This window comes from Spermophilus citellus, assembly GCF_964194105.1.
Source record: "Spermophilus citellus genome assembly, chromosome: 14".
NCBI lineage: Eukaryota > Metazoa > Chordata > Mammalia > Rodentia > Sciuridae > Spermophilus > Spermophilus citellus.
In genome coordinates this window covers 104,325,025-104,340,911 of record NC_138194.1, presented here as the reverse complement: position 1 = coordinate 104,340,911, position 15,887 = coordinate 104,325,025, and the positions used below count along the sequence as shown (strand labels likewise).

At 58.5% G+C, this 15,887-nt stretch overlaps 1 protein-coding gene across 1 annotated transcript; it reads right to left on the bottom strand.

Moving 5' to 3' along the window:
* Positions 1–12,502: 12,502 nt before the first annotated feature.
* LY6E (lymphocyte antigen 6 family member E) lies at positions 12,503–15,433 on the bottom strand. The gene is made up of 4 exons (XM_081265785.1): positions 15,277–15,433; positions 13,684–13,788; positions 13,154–13,273; positions 12,503–13,055 (listed from the first exon to the last, which is right to left on the bottom strand). The coding sequence occupies exons 2-4, from the start codon at positions 13,733–13,735 to the stop codon at positions 12,835–12,837; spliced, it is 393 nt and encodes a 130-aa protein (XP_081121911.1). The 5' UTR covers positions 13,736–13,788; positions 15,277–15,433; the 3' UTR covers positions 12,503–12,834.
* Positions 15,434–15,887: the final 454 nt, after the last annotated feature.

Sequence of the window (15,887 nt, the reverse complement as noted above, 5' to 3'; positions counted from 1 at the left end):
AAATTCTCTCTCTCTCTCTCTCTCTCTCTCTCTCTCTCTCTCTTTCTCCTTTCTCACTCTCTGTTTAAAAAAAAATATTAAAAAAAAAAAAGAAGATCTCAAGCTACCGAACCTCGTATCTGAAGGAACTGGAAAGACCAGGAGGAGCCACCCTCAGAGGCAGCAGAAGGAAGGGAAAGATGAAGACCAGGGCAGAAACTGGCCAGAGACCGTGAGACACCAGTGGACCCAGGAGCTGCTCTTTAAGGAGGTAAAGTCGACCACAGCCAGACTAGGAGAGGACAGGGGATTCAATAGGCAGAGTCGGGGACCAAGGAGGACACGGCAGGGGTCCCTGTCAGGCACACCGGAAGGGCCCTTCCTGGTGTGTTCAGCAGCACAGGCGGCGGCCGTCCCCAGCGAGCCACTGGGAGCTGCCCACCAGCCGGGAAGAGGCTTTTTTCTCCCTGCAAAAAAATGACGGCTCCCTGAGGAGGTGGACCTGCTGCTGCCGCGGTGATGTCTGTGTTGAAACCTTCCGTTGTACGGTCATCACGGGTCGATCAGACCTACAGGGCTGGCGGGGGCAGTGTCCTCTACAGAGGCCCAGGAAAGGGGAGCACCGTGACAGTGCCCTCCAGGTGTGCACGCCACGCCCACACCAAGACGCAGGTGAGGAACGGTGGCAAAAGGCCCAGGCCTCAGCTAGACGACCGAGGCCCTGGGAGGGGTCCTGCCCACTGGCCGCCAGCCCAGGTGAGGCTGTGACACGAGGACCTGAGGCCGGCCTGCCCCACATACCCCTCTGTGGGGCTGACAGGTCAACATGTCCACCCTCCAGCGGTGACTGCTGAGCCCCGGCCAGGGCAGGCAGCCGGCCACCAGGACCAAGCAGAGCTTGTGGAGGCCGACGTCACCACCTTGGTGGCCCACAAACCCTGGCACCACCAGTGGGGAAAAGGAGAGCCACTTAGACAAACAGTGGGCCAACGGGGGTCCCCTCTAAAGAAATCCAGGCAAAGACCACGTTAAACCTCACACCCATCCCAGGCCTGAGGTTCCCAGCAGGTCAGGGCCGGGCCAGAGGCTGCCTGGCTGCTCTGCTCTGAGGGAGAAGTGTGCCTCGGACTCTTTTCACCTGGGGCACCAGGCCCACACAGCTGTGTCCCTGGGCGGCAGGTGGTCCAGGCCAACCAGATGTAAAAATGGGAAGAAACCTGGGTGCAGAGGTGCACCTCTGTGATCCCAGCAGCTTGGGACGCTGAGGCAGGAGAACCATGAGTTCAAAGCCAGCCTCAGCCACCTAGTGAGGCCTTAAGGAATTTAGCAAGCCCCCGTCTCAAAAGGAAAACGTAAATAAATAAATAAGGGCTGGGGATGTGGCTCAGTGGTAAACAATGTCCCCTGGGTTCCACCCCCTGTTGGACAAACAAACAAAATAAAACAAAACAAAAACAGAAAAGAAATGAACCATGAGAAATTTCACTTGTAAAGACTTTCTAATCAAGACTCAAAATCCAGACATAAAAATTGGTGAATGTGATGATATTAAAATAAAAATAAAGCCTTTTGAATGCTCCAAACTCCTTATGAAAAGTCAGAACACCACTAAAAAACTAGGAGAAAGTGTCTTCTCCGGGGCTCATGGGTTAAACATCGACACTTCTTCATACACCAAGAACTCACCCAAAACAGCACTGGTGGGATGAGGCGGGGGTGAGATCAGGAGGGGTCACCCCCCTGGGGTGCCTGGCACCCTGCAGAGCAGGCAGGGAGAGGGGAGGGTGGCTGTGGCCAGAGGCGGGCCTGCTGGGCGCCGAGGTCTTGGAGGACGGAGGGTTCACGGCCGGCCCTGCAAGGCTTCCTAACACGAAGTTCCAGACCTCGCCACAGAGCTTGAGATGGAGATTCTTACCTCATGGGCATGTGGGGTGTTTCACAAAATAACCAGGGTCAGTCGGGAGGTCGACCTGGGAGGTGCCCCACCCACCCATGGAGGAAGGAAGAGCAGCGGAGGGGTCGTCTGCCGAGACCCAGAGAATGACTCCGGCCACCCTCCACCCATTCACCACGTGGCCGCAACAGCAAGGCCAGCGGGGCATCTCCCCTATGTGAGGGGCCCACGCAGCCCCGGCCGACCCCACAGAGGAGGAAGGCTGTCCTGTGAGCGCTGGTGTGACTTCCTGGTTAAGTGAGAGGACAACTTGTAGCCTCCCCACTGCAGCTGTCCTGGGTTGGCAGGGTCCACTGCGAGGCTGCACACTGGTCAGCACGGCTGCCCAGGCAGAGTCTGAAGTACCCAGGAGCCCACAGCGGACCTGGCTTCCGTGGGAGGAGCTCCCGAGCCCAGCGCTGTTCTTACCACCTGGAGCTCAGCGAAGACAGGCACGTGGAGACCATGGGGAACCCGCGCTCTGAAGCTAAGCAGAAGCAAGGTTGTGTCAGGAGAGCCGACAGGCTGCCTCTGCGGAGGGAGAACGCAGCAGGGTTCCTCTGAACCCAACTCTGATCATTCAGAGCTGGGTCTGCACTGGGGGGGCTCAGCCCTTGCTGTTGAGGTGGAGAGCCGGCTTCAAAGCCTCAGGAGCCAAAGGGGAGGGTCAGGAGGAGCAGTACTGGCCACCCGTGCTTGGCATTGGCAGCCCCTGTGCATGCTCAGAAAGCAGGCTGTGAGCACTGTGGTCGGGCATAGGGGTGGGGCGTCAGGAAGGGGGAAGGGGAGGGGGAGCAGGGGAGGTGTCTGGGCAGAAATGGGGTGAGCTCACGTTAACAGGCTGACAGAAACCCCACCAGCTCAGCGGGGTCTTGGCCTGGCCAAGCTGCACCTTCAGGATGGGCTTTTCAAGATCCATTGCTTGTCACATGGGGGCTGAAAACGGTCATTCCTCCTGAAACCTGGGTCTTCCAAGGACGATGTGAGCGAGTGCTGCAACAGAGGTGGCTGTGGGTGTGGGCCCAGGAGAGGGGACCCAGCAGGCTGACTTCCGTGTAGGGAAGGAGCTCCAGGAAGAGTCAGCTCTCAGCTTATTGCTGGGAAAAGAAACCCAAGAAGGATGAGGCTGGGCACTGGGTTGGCGCAGGAGCAGGGGTCACCACTCCAGGGATGTCTCTGTCATTCTGACTTGGTGACCAGTGAGTCGAAGGACAAGGAAACTCGGTGCAGCTGGGGGCACCGCGCAGTCCTTCAATAGAGTGCCAGGAGAAGCGGGGCAGACAGGGGGCACACTGGGCCTCCCGTCCTCCCCTCCATCACCCTGAGTGTGGTTAGGGGATTCTCAAGGAGACTGGTCCTCAGGTGGCAGGGGAGGGACGTGGTCCTTAGGGGGGGTCCTACATCTCCCAGAGCTCAGTTTGAGTCAACACACCCAGGACACATGCACACTGGCACGCGCGTGTGCACACAGGAGGAATAGAGACACAGGCCCTTAGACTGGGCCACACACCAACCGTCAGGGCTGGAGCGCACTGACGTCCATGGACAAGATGGCTGCAGGTCCAGACCCGGGACAGCATTCCTCACAAAGGCCCAGCTGGTGGTGGGCCCTGGGCATCAGGCTGTGTGGAAAGGCCAGCCTCCAAGTTCCAGCGGAGCCCGAGTCCTGTGTGGCCCGGAGCCGGGTCTGGGAGAGGGAGCTGTCGGCAGAGGGCAGCCCGAGGGCGAGGGCGCAGGTCTGGTGTGGTTTGGGGCCTGTGACCAGGTGCAGGATGTGGGGTGGCCCCACGGTGCCATCTGCAGGTTCAGTGAGGCCATGCTGACTGCCCAGTGAACAGCCTGTCGTCAGTCCTGGGTTTCCTGCTACTTTTTGTTGTATCACTTTTATAAACTTATCTCTTTCATTTTAATTTTCCAAATTTTCTACTAAAGTTGTTAGTGAAATCCTGTTTTTTTTTTTTTTTTTTTTTTTTCCCAGTGCGGAGATTGAGCTCAGAGCTTTTTGCTCATGCTAGACAAGTGCTCTTCCACTGAGCTGTATCCTATCTTTTTTATTTTAAGACAGAGTCTCATTAAATTGCTGAGGCTGGCCTTGAACTTGCAATTTTTCTCCTGGCTCAGCCTCCTGAGTAGATGAGATTATAGGCATTATAGGCATGCACCACTGTGCCCAACTTGTATGCATGATTTATTTCTGCTTTTATTATCTCCTTTATTCTACATGTCTAGACTCGTTTTCCCATTCTTTTATAACTTTCTGTGATGAATGCTTCATTCATGAATGCAATTTTTAAAATACAAAAATGTAATTTTCTATACAGCCCTGTAATCACACATTGCTGCCTCCCAAGCATTTTGAATTGTAGTACATTCGTTACCATTTAGTTGAACATGACTTCTGAATTTCTTCTTTCACTTCTCTAACTTGTGGCTATTTATAAACACATTGCCAATCCCAGGAGGGCTCTGTGTTTTTTTTTTTTTTAAAGAATTTTTAATATTTATTTTTTAGTTCTCAGCGGACACAACATCTTTGTTGGTATGTGGTGCTGAGGATCGAACCCGGGCCGCACGCATGCCAGGCGAGCACTCTACCGCTTGAGCCACATCCCCAGCCCCGGCTCTGTGTTTTTATGATGATTCCTACTGTCACTGAACTGTAATTGAAGGAGTCTGCTGAGGGCCATTGCCAAGTAGGAATGACGCATCAAAATTTCCTTGCTAGCGTACCCCATGTTAAATGGATTTCGCTGTTGACATTGCATGTAAGGTGACCTTGCTCAAGGACCAAGGCGGATCCGGGTTTAGAGCTGATCAGGTTTGAGGAAGTATCCCGCTCCTTGGGTTTAGGGCGTTCCCTGTTTAAGACAATAGGGGTTTTAGGGAAGTTGGAGGTTGAAGATTATTGCTGCTGGGATTAGGGTGTTCCTGCTGCTTGTTCCCCTTGAGTTCTCATGAGATTCAAATGGGATTAGGAAGAAAGCTTCGTGGAGTAGGTGAATTGGGCGGCAGCAGAACTGGATTTCCCCAGAACGTGTGTGTAGAGGCCGGTGTGAGTTCGGGAATAAAGAATTGCTGTTTGAATCTACAAGGTGTGTGGTGGCTCGTGATCTTGTGCCCAGCCCAGACATTGGCAGGAGTCGCTCCATGCCTTCAATTATTTGAACCTTGTGGGGCATCCCTTAGGCGCGGGGGGCTGGACCCAGACCTCACATGTGCCAGGCAACCCGTCTGCCATGAGCCATCCCTGGCCTCTTATGGAGACTTGCGGCTTCCTGTGAGACGTTCTTGTAAATGCAGGGTGTGGCTTGTGCTTGAGCTGCGTGACCGTGTGTGTGTTCTGCGGTGGCTGGGTCCCCCTGCCCAGTAACTGACACTGGTCACATGTAGCTCTGTGCCTTGTGATCTGCCCGTCCACCTGTTCTGAGCAGAATACAGTCTTCGCAGGAGCACAGGCACCACTGGGTTTGGTCTTCTCCACTTTTCCTTTTTAAATTTTCTGACCATCTAGTGGAAGTGCACGTATTCAGAACCTCCCGTCTTTGGTAGCTGTTTGTGTCCTTTTGATTGATTGCTGCTACTGACCCTTTATGCGGTGGTCCCTTTTGCCTGTTGGAAATACACTTAGATATGATTTATTGGAGGTTTCATGGCTTCTCATTTCCCACTATTTTGCTTCCCATTTTATGTGGCTTGGATTTAAGGGTCTCTCTGTGAATAGCATATATTGGATATTTTTAAAACTAGGAGGTAAGAAAATTTTCTTTTTTAAAAAACAGTTTATTTATTTATGTTTTAGTTGTAGATGGACACGACACGATTGTGTTTTCTTATTTGTTTATGCGAGGCAAGCTCTACCATTGAACCACAGCCCCAGCCAGCACGGGAAATCTCTTTAAGGACAGTTTCTGCAAGTCTGCAGATTGTGCTTTGGGGCCGTGAGACCCACCAAGCGGGCACACCCACACACTCTCAAGTTGCAGAGGAAGCACAGAGTGTGCCCACGAAGGCGGGGTGGTCTTTGTGCCTCTTGCTTTGGTCACACGGCTGTGCACCAGGCCCACGCTTCCCTTGGGAGAGCGTGTCCTGCTGGCCGCACAGGTACATTTCTTACTGAGAGTCAGGAAAAAACATTCTTTCTTAAAAACTGGAAAGGTCTCAAGGACCTCAGCGACATCTACTCTGAATCCCCTAGGAACTGGCCTTTCGATCCATGGCAGGAACCGCCAGGGCCTGACCAGGCTGTGGAGACAGGTGACACCAAAGGCTGCCAGACCCTGAGAGTGACTCTGGCTCAGCCTCTGCAGGTCTGAGCCCCGCCCACAGCTGCACTGACCACCCTGGGTCTTCTGTGTCCTCACCACTGTCAGGATCCTGCCCACGTGTCCTTTCAAGATATCATTGAATCTGCAGGCTCCTTCCCTGCTCTGCAACCTTGGCAAATAACCAAACATCCGAGAGGGGTGGGCCGGGCTGGCCTCACCAGGGCTGGTGATGGGGTGTGGTTTGCACACGGTCTGGAGCTGTGGTGGAGCAGGTGAGGCCAGGAGGATCAGGCAGTCAGCACGGGTTCAAGGTGAGGGTCACTGATGAGGAAATCTGCTAGAGTCCAGAGGGGTTGACAGGAAGTCAGCCAACAACTGCTTCTGAAGTTTAAAAAGGCAGGGTGTAGCAGGGAAGGAGGAGGAGCGGTCGGGGAGAACGGGGAAACTGATTAATGTCTGAATTCTTTTTGATCAAAATTAGAAAGAGAACCAACCACTGATGATTATTTTGTCCTGAAGCAAAAACAAGTTTCAGTGCTTTGCTCTCGGTGTGGGGAGGGACAAAGAGGAGGACTGACAATAGAGGTAAGCGCTGAGGGCTAGAAGGGGGTCTGTCCTCTATCACTTTCTGAAATGAACCTCGGCTGTTCAGGGTCTCATTCTTCAGCTCCGGGGAACATGAGCTCCGTCCTGATGATCAATACCATGAGGGTCACAGGGAGGCAACTCCCTGGAGCCAGGTGGCCCCTCTTTTCTTCCTTAACGTGGGCACCGCGTCAGCTCTGCCACATGCTGTGGGGTTTTCCCACGACAATGAGGCTGACATCAACATGGCCCGGAGGGGCGGAGTGGCGGAGTGGCGGAGTGGCGGAGTGGTGGAGTGGCGGAGTGGTGGAGTGGCGGCAGGGTGGTTGTCATGTGACCTCCCAGCAGCCGGGCAGCTGGGAGGGTGGAGCTTTGCATCCAGGCTCTCGCTCTTGCAAGCCAGAGGGCACCGTGCACCGTGCAGGTGGACAGAGATTTCAGGGTCCAGACGGCAACAAGCACGGTCCTTTGTCCCTGGAGCCCACCCTCCCTGAAGCCGGTGCTGGTGCCCCGCCCCTTCACTCGCCCTGCCGCCCCTCCCAGAACTCCAGGCCTGAACAGGGGGCCACACCTGTCCTTGTTCAGGCTGGCACCAGGAAATCAACACTAAAGAGGTTCTCAGGGGCGGCCTTCCTTGCCCAGGGGTCGGTGTGCCACTCCAGCCCAGGCCCCCTTCCTGCCACCCTCAGCGACAGGCCTTCCCCCTCCCACATCATAGAAAGCTGCAGGGCTCTGGCTCCGCCCCTTGTGTCCCAGGAGGACAGCGGGGAGGTTGCTCAGTCACTCCTCTTGCTGTGGCCAGTGGGATGACCAAGTATGGTCACCTGCCAGGGTCCACAGAGCCAGCAGTGTCAGGAAGGAGCAAAGCCCCCCTGGCCCTTCCCTGGCCGCAGCCTCTCCTGTCCAGTGGCCTGACAGGGACCACAGCTCTCACAGGCCCTGGGCTGGGAGAAGGGTGGTCACGATAGGCAGGGCCCCTTCTCACACCTCATCCTCTAGTGCTGAGAGCCATTGCCAAGTAGGAATGACGCATGGCAATTTCTTTGTCAGCCTACTCCATGTTGCTTAGAGGAAGGACTCTCCATTGTGGAAATGGGCTTGCCTTTGGACCCAGGTCATTTGCAGTGACATTGCATGTATGCTGGAGTAAGGTGACCTTGCTCAAGGACCAGGGCGGATCCGGTTTAGGGCGGATCAGGTTTTAGGGAGTATCCTGCTCCTTGGGTTTAGGGCGGTTCCAGGTTTAAGGTGTACCCTGCTGGGAATAGGGCGTATCCTGCTGCCTCAGGCACGCCAGCTCCTTGAGTTCCCGTTGAGTTCTCCGGGATTCAGAGAGTATTTTGGATTCAGAACGTGGATTTCCGCAGAACGTGTGTAGAGGGCCGGGTGAGTTCGGGAATAAAGAATTGCTGTTTGAATCTACAAGGCTGTAAGTGGCTCATGATTTTGTGCCCAGCCAGACTGCGGCACTCTAGGACGGCAACGTCAGGGGCCCCTAGGTTCCCAGATCAGGCCCCAGCGAGTGGCTGCCCAGCGTGTGTGGGGAGAGGCGCTCAGCTGGGAGGGGAGCAGCGAAGGGGCTGGGCTGGGGAACTTGGAGGCAGCACTGGGGAGAGCAATGCTTGATCCTGGGAGTAGCTGGGGGCAGGGAATGGGATATGGGGGGTCACCCTCTGGGCAGGAGAATCTGTGTGGTCCTCCAGGAGCCCCTGGTGGATCTGGGGGACAAATGGGGGTCAAAGTCCCTCTTAGCAGGCCTGAGGAAGGTTCTGTGACCCTGGGGAAGGGCTGTCAAATGATGGGAGTTTCCAGCATCTCTGTCCCCCTAAACTGTCCCCCACCACAGTCTCTCTGCCTGGACCTCCAGGGCAGGTCAGGGCTCAAGGGTCACTGTAATTGCTTTGGAGTGGCAGGAGGCAAGTTGGGCCACAGGGTGCTGGGCCCTACCTGCCATCTCCCCAGGCCTGGCCCCCACCCAGGCCCACACTGCACCTAGACGCAAGGCAGTGAAGCTGGCTGGCCGTGCACCCAGGGGTGCTGTTGTCGGTGGGGACAGGCTGGCAAGAGGGGGACAAGGAGGAAGGGGCATGAATGAGGGGTGAGATCTCTGGGACAGGGGCTCCAATGAGGGGCCCCGAGCCTCACCATGGTGCCCTGACCTCCAGTGAGGAGGGGCAAGCCCCTCTTACCCCACAGGAGTTCTCCTGCCTGTACGAGGGCAGAACCCACTGGTTTACCTCTGACCCCTGACCACGCCCCCTTCCATCACTAGGCCTGGGCAGGGATCATCAGTCACACAGGGTGTGAAGGGGACCTTGTGTGTGGCCACTGCCCTGTTCACAGTCAGTCCCAAGGAGGATCCAGCACCTGAGCAGGGGCTGTGGTGGGGCCTCCTGGGGAGTGTCCCAGGAGTCCTGCAAAGCTTGGGGACCTTGGTCTGGGAGACCTGGGCTTGTCTTCACTGTGGGCTCAGGGCAGGTCCACTCTTCCTGAGTGACAGTGTTACCGCTGTTGACCGGTGACGAGTCCTTGCTTCCCCGATGTTGAAGAATAACACCGAAGAAGCACGCCGAGGCAAGGTCAGAGTAGAAATTAGAAGTTTATTAAAGGACAGCAGAAAAGACTTCTCCCGGAGGAAGAAGGGGACCCAAGAGGTGGAATCCAGTTGGCGGGCAAATATCTTCCCCTTTTTATAGGTTTGGTGATGGAATGTAGGTTGGAGAGCCCGAGGGGTGGGACACAGGTGGACCAAAAGGGCAGGGAGGACTTTTGGGATGGGCTTATCACTCCTCTGGGATGGGCTATCTCCAAATCTGTTGGGGGCTGTTCATTAATACTTCTTTGAGGTGGACTTTGGCCTAGGGCCTCTTCTGGACTTCATTAACATTCCATGAGTTGTCCTGCGTTTCCCTGAGTCATTCCCAGCATGGCCTCCATTTTAGATTTCACTCGGTATTAGACCCGATTTACCTAACTACACTGACTACCTAACTTTAAATCTGGCTTCAACAGCAGTGTCCCTGTGGGCTTCCAGGGGTCCTTGGAGAAAGTCCAAGGGGCCAGCCAACCTCTTGCCCACAGGAAGGAGAGCCCGCCACCCAGGCCTGGTCTGCCTGTGTCCACCATGCCCAGCAGCGCCCTCACATCTTCCTGAGACCCTCTCCACAGAAAGGGGGGGCCCTGGAGATGGCCAGCTGCCCTGAGCTCTGGAGGGGCGGGGAGCATGCCCACCCTGTGTGCATTGCCACAGGGGCCTGGGCCTGGGGAAGGCCCTGGGCCAGTCGGGAGGCTGCTCAGGTCACTCAGCCTCCTGAGCCCCGCCCCCCCCCCCCCCAGCTGCCTCTGGCCATAAGCTGAAGCCTCAGGTCCAGCCCTCCTGCTGCCCCTACACCACACACTCAGCCTCACCACACACTCAGCATCCACACGCCCCAGGCTCCCTGCTACCCACCCTGAAGCCCAGGAGCAGCTGGGGTGGTCCGGGACAGTTGGGGCTCCAGGCCCTCAGGAGGACTTGCTGTGGGGCCTGGCCCAGGGGAGAGGGAAGAAAGGTGAGGCATCCTGGGGGGGGACTGTGGAGACCCTGAAGCTGGGGCACCCCAGGCCCAGGCTGCTCATGGCCACTGGCTATGCCAGGAACGCCGACAGTGCAGAGCCCAGGGTCAGCAGGCTGGGGACTCTTGGGAGTCCCAGCAGGGGAACAGGCCTAGGGGAGGAGGCAGTCTCCTGGCTGGCCAGCTGGTGGGAGCAGGAGGGACAGAGGCTGGGCAGGAGGTTTCTGAAGCATCTTGCTAGAGGTTCTAGTCGGGCCAAGAACAGCTAGGAGGCACCCCCAGGAGCCAGCCAGAGCCCAGGGTGGGCAGGTCCAGTTACCCTCCAGAAACACCCATCTGTGGGAAGAGAACTTGGGGCTGATGTGCTGTGGTGGTGGACGACTCTAGTAACCGGGCGGTTCTCTCTGGCCTAGTTATTCTTTCCCTCAATTTATTTTGAATTCCAGGACCACAAACCCAGTGGATAGCACCTGAAAGACAAAAGCTGACCATGCTCTGCACCAGGCACACCCACCTTGGCCTGTTTGCTCCCCACTTAGCAACCCCAGTGTTGCTACTGGGGCCTGGTACCCAGACCTGCCTTTAGACCCAGGTCTTTCCAGGGTGACATACTGAAACCAAAGTCCTTTTCCTGTCCCACCATCAACCCAGGACTGGGAGGTATCATCCCGTCACCTGGGCTTTGGTGAAGTGTGGGCAGTCTGCCCCTGGCCCCAGCCTGGGCCGGCCGGGGCTCTGTGGAGTTCAGACCAGCCCCGGGGTGGGGCATGGGCCTGCTTCCCCTCCAGCAGCTCAGGCCCAGGCGGTCCCCCTCCCCCTCAGGGCTCAGCAATCAGGACCCAGCCTCTGGGCTCCTCCCCTTTCCTCCTTCCAAAGTCGGGGAAATAGAAACTCAGCCTCCAGCTCCTCCCCCAGCCCAGGCTCCCAGGTGGACTCTTGCCAGTCTCGGCCTCCCTGGGAGGGGGAGCAGGACCCACAGTCCCAGGCGTGGGCTGCCTCGCCCTAAGGGAACCAGGCCCCCCTACCAATAGCAAGTGCTTCCACTCGGAGCCGTGACACCCACCTCACAGTTAGGAGAATAACCACAATTAACAACACCTGGGCACAGTGGGCACTGCACACAGGAAGTGGGAGCCAGCACAAGCCTCCGTCAGGAGGCCATCACTGCCCCGGGCCACTGGAGTCAGATTCTAATTCTTGACCACGGCTTTGGGTTCACCTTCATGGGGGACAAGCTCAGACTCCCCTGGACGGGCACCCATCCTCATTTCCGGTCATCCCAGGCTTTGAGGGTTTCTACTGCCCGCACCTGAAGGCTGTGCAGCTGCTCCAGAGTGCTCGCGGGGCAGGGCTGCGCTCTAGGCAGGCCCTCCCCCACCCAGGACTTCAGGGCACTGGGTGGGGGTCCTGGACTTGGAGCAGGGGACACTACATCCACAGGTTTCAGAGGCCTGCTGTGTGCTCATGGAGACCGCCATGCCCTGTTGGGCTCCTAGGACCTGGGCACAAGCAGGGCTAGGAGACCCTGCCACTGTCCAGGAGACTTGGGACACGTCCAAGATGACAGGAGCTCAGCCGAGCGCAGGCCATGGCCAGGGGTCATGCTTCCTGGGGGCACCAGCCTGACCCACCTTCTGTGGGGGTCTCCTGCTCCTCCATAGGCCCTGGGCACAGCGGCCCCACTCTGAGATCCTCAGCCCAGGCTGCTGCCCAGGACTACCCCTGGCCTTGTGGATGCAGACCCACTCAATGGACCTCACTCCAGGGCAGGGTAAGGCATGGCAGTGGTCACAGGCCTGGAGACCTTCTCCTCTACTGCCCCATGGGGCCTCCATCTAGGACTACACCAGAGGACCTCTGCTCCTGACTCCAGGAGGTGGACTCAGAGGGCGGCTGGAGAGGTGACTACCGCAGTCAAGAGGGGTGGCAACGTTTTATTGAGGCACTGAGGCAGCAGCGGGGTGCCAGTGCAGGAGCAAGGAGGGGCAGGCAGGGCTCAGCAGGACCTGGGCCGAGAGCCCATACCTGGAAGCACTGGGAGCCCCGCCCATAAAGGCTACCCCTGAAGTGAGTGCAATATGGGTGCAGATGGTGGGGTCTGGTGAATTAGGGTTCCGGGGGCTGCTGCTGCTGCCCTGGACTCGCGCCTAAACACTCACACACAACACACTGGTGTCTGCCACCACCCCACACTCAAGTGCGCCTAGGGCTGATGGCTCAGATGTCCCTCTGGTGTCCACAAGGCTCAGTCTGCCCTTGGGGAGCCTAAGACTTCAGGGGAACCCTCATCCCGTCCTGGTTCCTTGAGAAAGGTCACACAATTGGCTACAGAAGTGAGGGCGGCGGGCCCCACATGGGGTAGGGGCTGTGCAGGGGTAGGTGCAGGGGGTGGTTCTGGCCCAAGGTGGGGGGATCAGGCACGCCAAGGAGCTGGAGGCTCCAATAGCCTCCTGTGATCTGCGAGGGATGGGGCTTTTCTTCCTGAGCTGGGGGACATGGGGGACTCAGGTCCAGGAGGTCAGGGACCCAGTCTCAGCAGAACAGACAGCAGGCTGAGCAGGAGCCCGAGGCCCAGCACTGCGGTGCTGGCCCGCGGTCCCCCGCTGGCGGCACTGAAATTGCACAGGAAGCTCTGGCAGCAGTGGGTGCCCACAGATGCCACGCCGAGATTGACGCTAGGACCAGGGCAGATGGGGGAGCAGCCCTTGTTCAGGGTGTGTCCAAAGTCCACGACATTCCCTGCAGGAAAACCAGACTGTGAGGGGGTCGCACTGGCCATGGGAGACAGCCAAGGGGTCGGGTAGGGCGGGGCTGAGGTGCTCCAGGCCAGCACTCACCAATGCCAGCAGAGGCAGACATAGTCACACAGTAGTTGTCAGAAGAGGAGCAGACGGTGGGCTTCAGACAGTAGAGATTGCTCTTCTGGTTGACGCAGGAGAAGCACACCAGAGAGTGCACTGCAGAAGGAGGGACACTGGGTGATACCTGCCTCCTAGCGGAGGCGGCCTCCAGTGTGCCTCCCAGGCCCGTCCTCTGTACCTAACCAGCTGTGGGCATTTACTGAGCAACAATTACACGCCAGGCTCTGGGCTGGGTACCAAGACCAGACAATGACAAATGACACCAGACCCTGGCCCTGGTGAGCTCAAGTGACCCCCAAACACGGGGTGACAACAGTGTGGCCTGGCCAGTGTTGAGGCTTCCTAACACTGGAGGCAGAAGTGCCTGTTTCACTGGGGAAGAGGAGCCAGAAGGTCCCACAGAGGCTGTCCTGGGAGGACCACTGAATGAACGCCCAGGGGTCCGGGGAGAGGGAGCCGGAGGAGGGCATGGTCTGTGAGAAGGTCCGGGGCCCAGGGCATCGCACCTGGCTCCAGACCCAGAAGGGCAGCCAACAGCACCGGCAAGAAGATCCTCATGCTGGAGGGGACAGATGGCCGTCCACAGGCACTCAAAGCCAAAGACACCTGTCCTGCTGGGAGAGATGCACTGTGTTAGAGGGCAGCCCAGGTGAGGGATATCATCAAGACTTTTGGAATCCCACAGAAACATAGAGGCCCAGGGAGTGGCCTTGCTGCCAGCGCTGAAGTGGGGACATGGTGGTTAACGATACAAGCTAATCAGCACCCTGCTTTCCTAGGGTCAGCTGGGTTCTTGAGTCTCCACTCCTCTGAGGGTAGACCCAGGGCTGGGAAGGGCTTCGTGAGGTGGCCACCTGTGGCCAGGCTGACACACAGTGAGGCTCGGGCAGAGCAGGGCTGCTGTCCTGCACCAGGAGTCCTCTCTTGGGCAGGGGTCAGTGGCACTGGGTGGAGAAGGAACTGGGTTTTGATTCTCTGGAGAATTGCAGAGGAGTCTGGTACTCAGACCAGCCCTGGTCGGGGAGAGGCGGCCCAGAGGCCCTGGGATAAAGGGGTGCAGGTCTTCGCAGGAGACTCTGGAAGGGAAAGCTGCAGGCCGGGTTTGTGCAAATGGGCCCCAGGCCTCTGCCATCCAGCTTGAACCTCTCCTGACACCTTAAGAGTCTGGAACAGGAGTCCCAGATGGCCAATGTTAGTGCCAAGCTCAGCCGCGTCTGCTCCTGCCATTAGGCAGCCCAGGCAGGAAGAAGTTCTTCCTCCATAAAGTGAGGCTGTGCTATGGAGGAACCCTGAGCTGTCTCCAAGGAAGCTCTGGCATGCACAGGGACAAACAGGTCCAGCAGGCATCCCCACCCACCCACTGGGGACACCTGACCAAGCAAGCCCCGCAGGGATGAGTAAAGGCATCCACTGGGGTGGACGGCAACCAGGAGACTGGGAACACCTAGGTTTCTGGATGGGCAAAGGAAAGGCAGCCAGAGGGACCCAGGCCCAGCTCCCCTGTCCCTGGAAAAGCCAGGAATCTAGTGGTAGTCAGCCCAGCAGGGGAGTCACGAACCGGTCCTGGCCTCCAGGGACCAGGTGGCCCACCTCAGGAGGCACCTCCTTCGCGTGCATAATCTAGGTCAAAACAAAGCCATCGGCTCTCCCTCCCCAGGGCGGGTTCCAGCCCCCAGGTAATCAACCCCCCAGGTAGTTAGTTCTCCCCCTTCCGCCAGGGGCTCTCCCCAGGTTCCCGGCTTCCTCCTCCAGTCTGGCAGGCTGTCCCTCCCCAGACCCCACGCGGGAAGTCCGGCTGCCTGGAGTTGGGTGATGGGCCCCGCGTCCACTGGGAGAGGGCCGGGCAGCGGTCTTCGCCCGCTCTGCCCAGATATTCGGAAACATTCGGGGAGGGCTGGGGGATGGGAGGAAGGCTCCCCCTGCGGAAGGCCCGCCGGCAGCCCCCGACTCCCAGCTTCCTCCGACCCTCCCTGCGCCTCCGCGTGCGCTCCTCTCGCTGGGCCCTCCCTCCCCGTCCGCGCGCACTGCGGCCCAGGCGGCCCGCCGGTCGGGTCCCCGCAGGTTACGTGGGCGACCCTGGCCGGGCCCCAGAGACTCACCGCCCGGAGGACGCAGGCGCCGCGGCCTCGCCGAGCTGCCCAACCCCGCGCGCTGCGCACGGCGACCGCCGGAGCCTCCTCTGCACGCCGAGCGCCGCGCCGGATAGGGAGGCGGCGGGCGGGCGGGGCCGGGGCGGCGCGGCGGGCGGGCGGGGGGCGGTCTCCGCGGGGTGCGGGGGCGGGCCCCGGCGTTGTGCGTGCTGGAGGCGGGGGTCTCGGGGGGCGCGTTGCAGACCCGAGGATCGTCCAGATGCCGGCCGCTGGCCCTCCATCCTGGGACACTGACATGAAGCCTGTGAACCCGCGGCGTTCCCAGGTTCCCTGTGACACCCAGAGAGGGACCTGAGACCTCAGTAGCCCCTCTCTCATGTAAGGTGGTACCTGAGTTCCCGCGGGGCCCAGCCTCCCACCGGGTCCACCGGATCCTGCCACGTGCCTGGCCGGTGCTTCTCGCTATCCAGAAGGGTAAGCCTGGTGAGGCTTAACTGGCGACCAGTCAGTGTGACAGTCACTGATGCCCAGGCTTATGGGGGCTAGACCCGTCTGCCCGAGGCCCAAGGTGCAGTGTGGGAATCCCTTGGCTGAATGGGTGGGTGGGGAGGGTGAAGAGG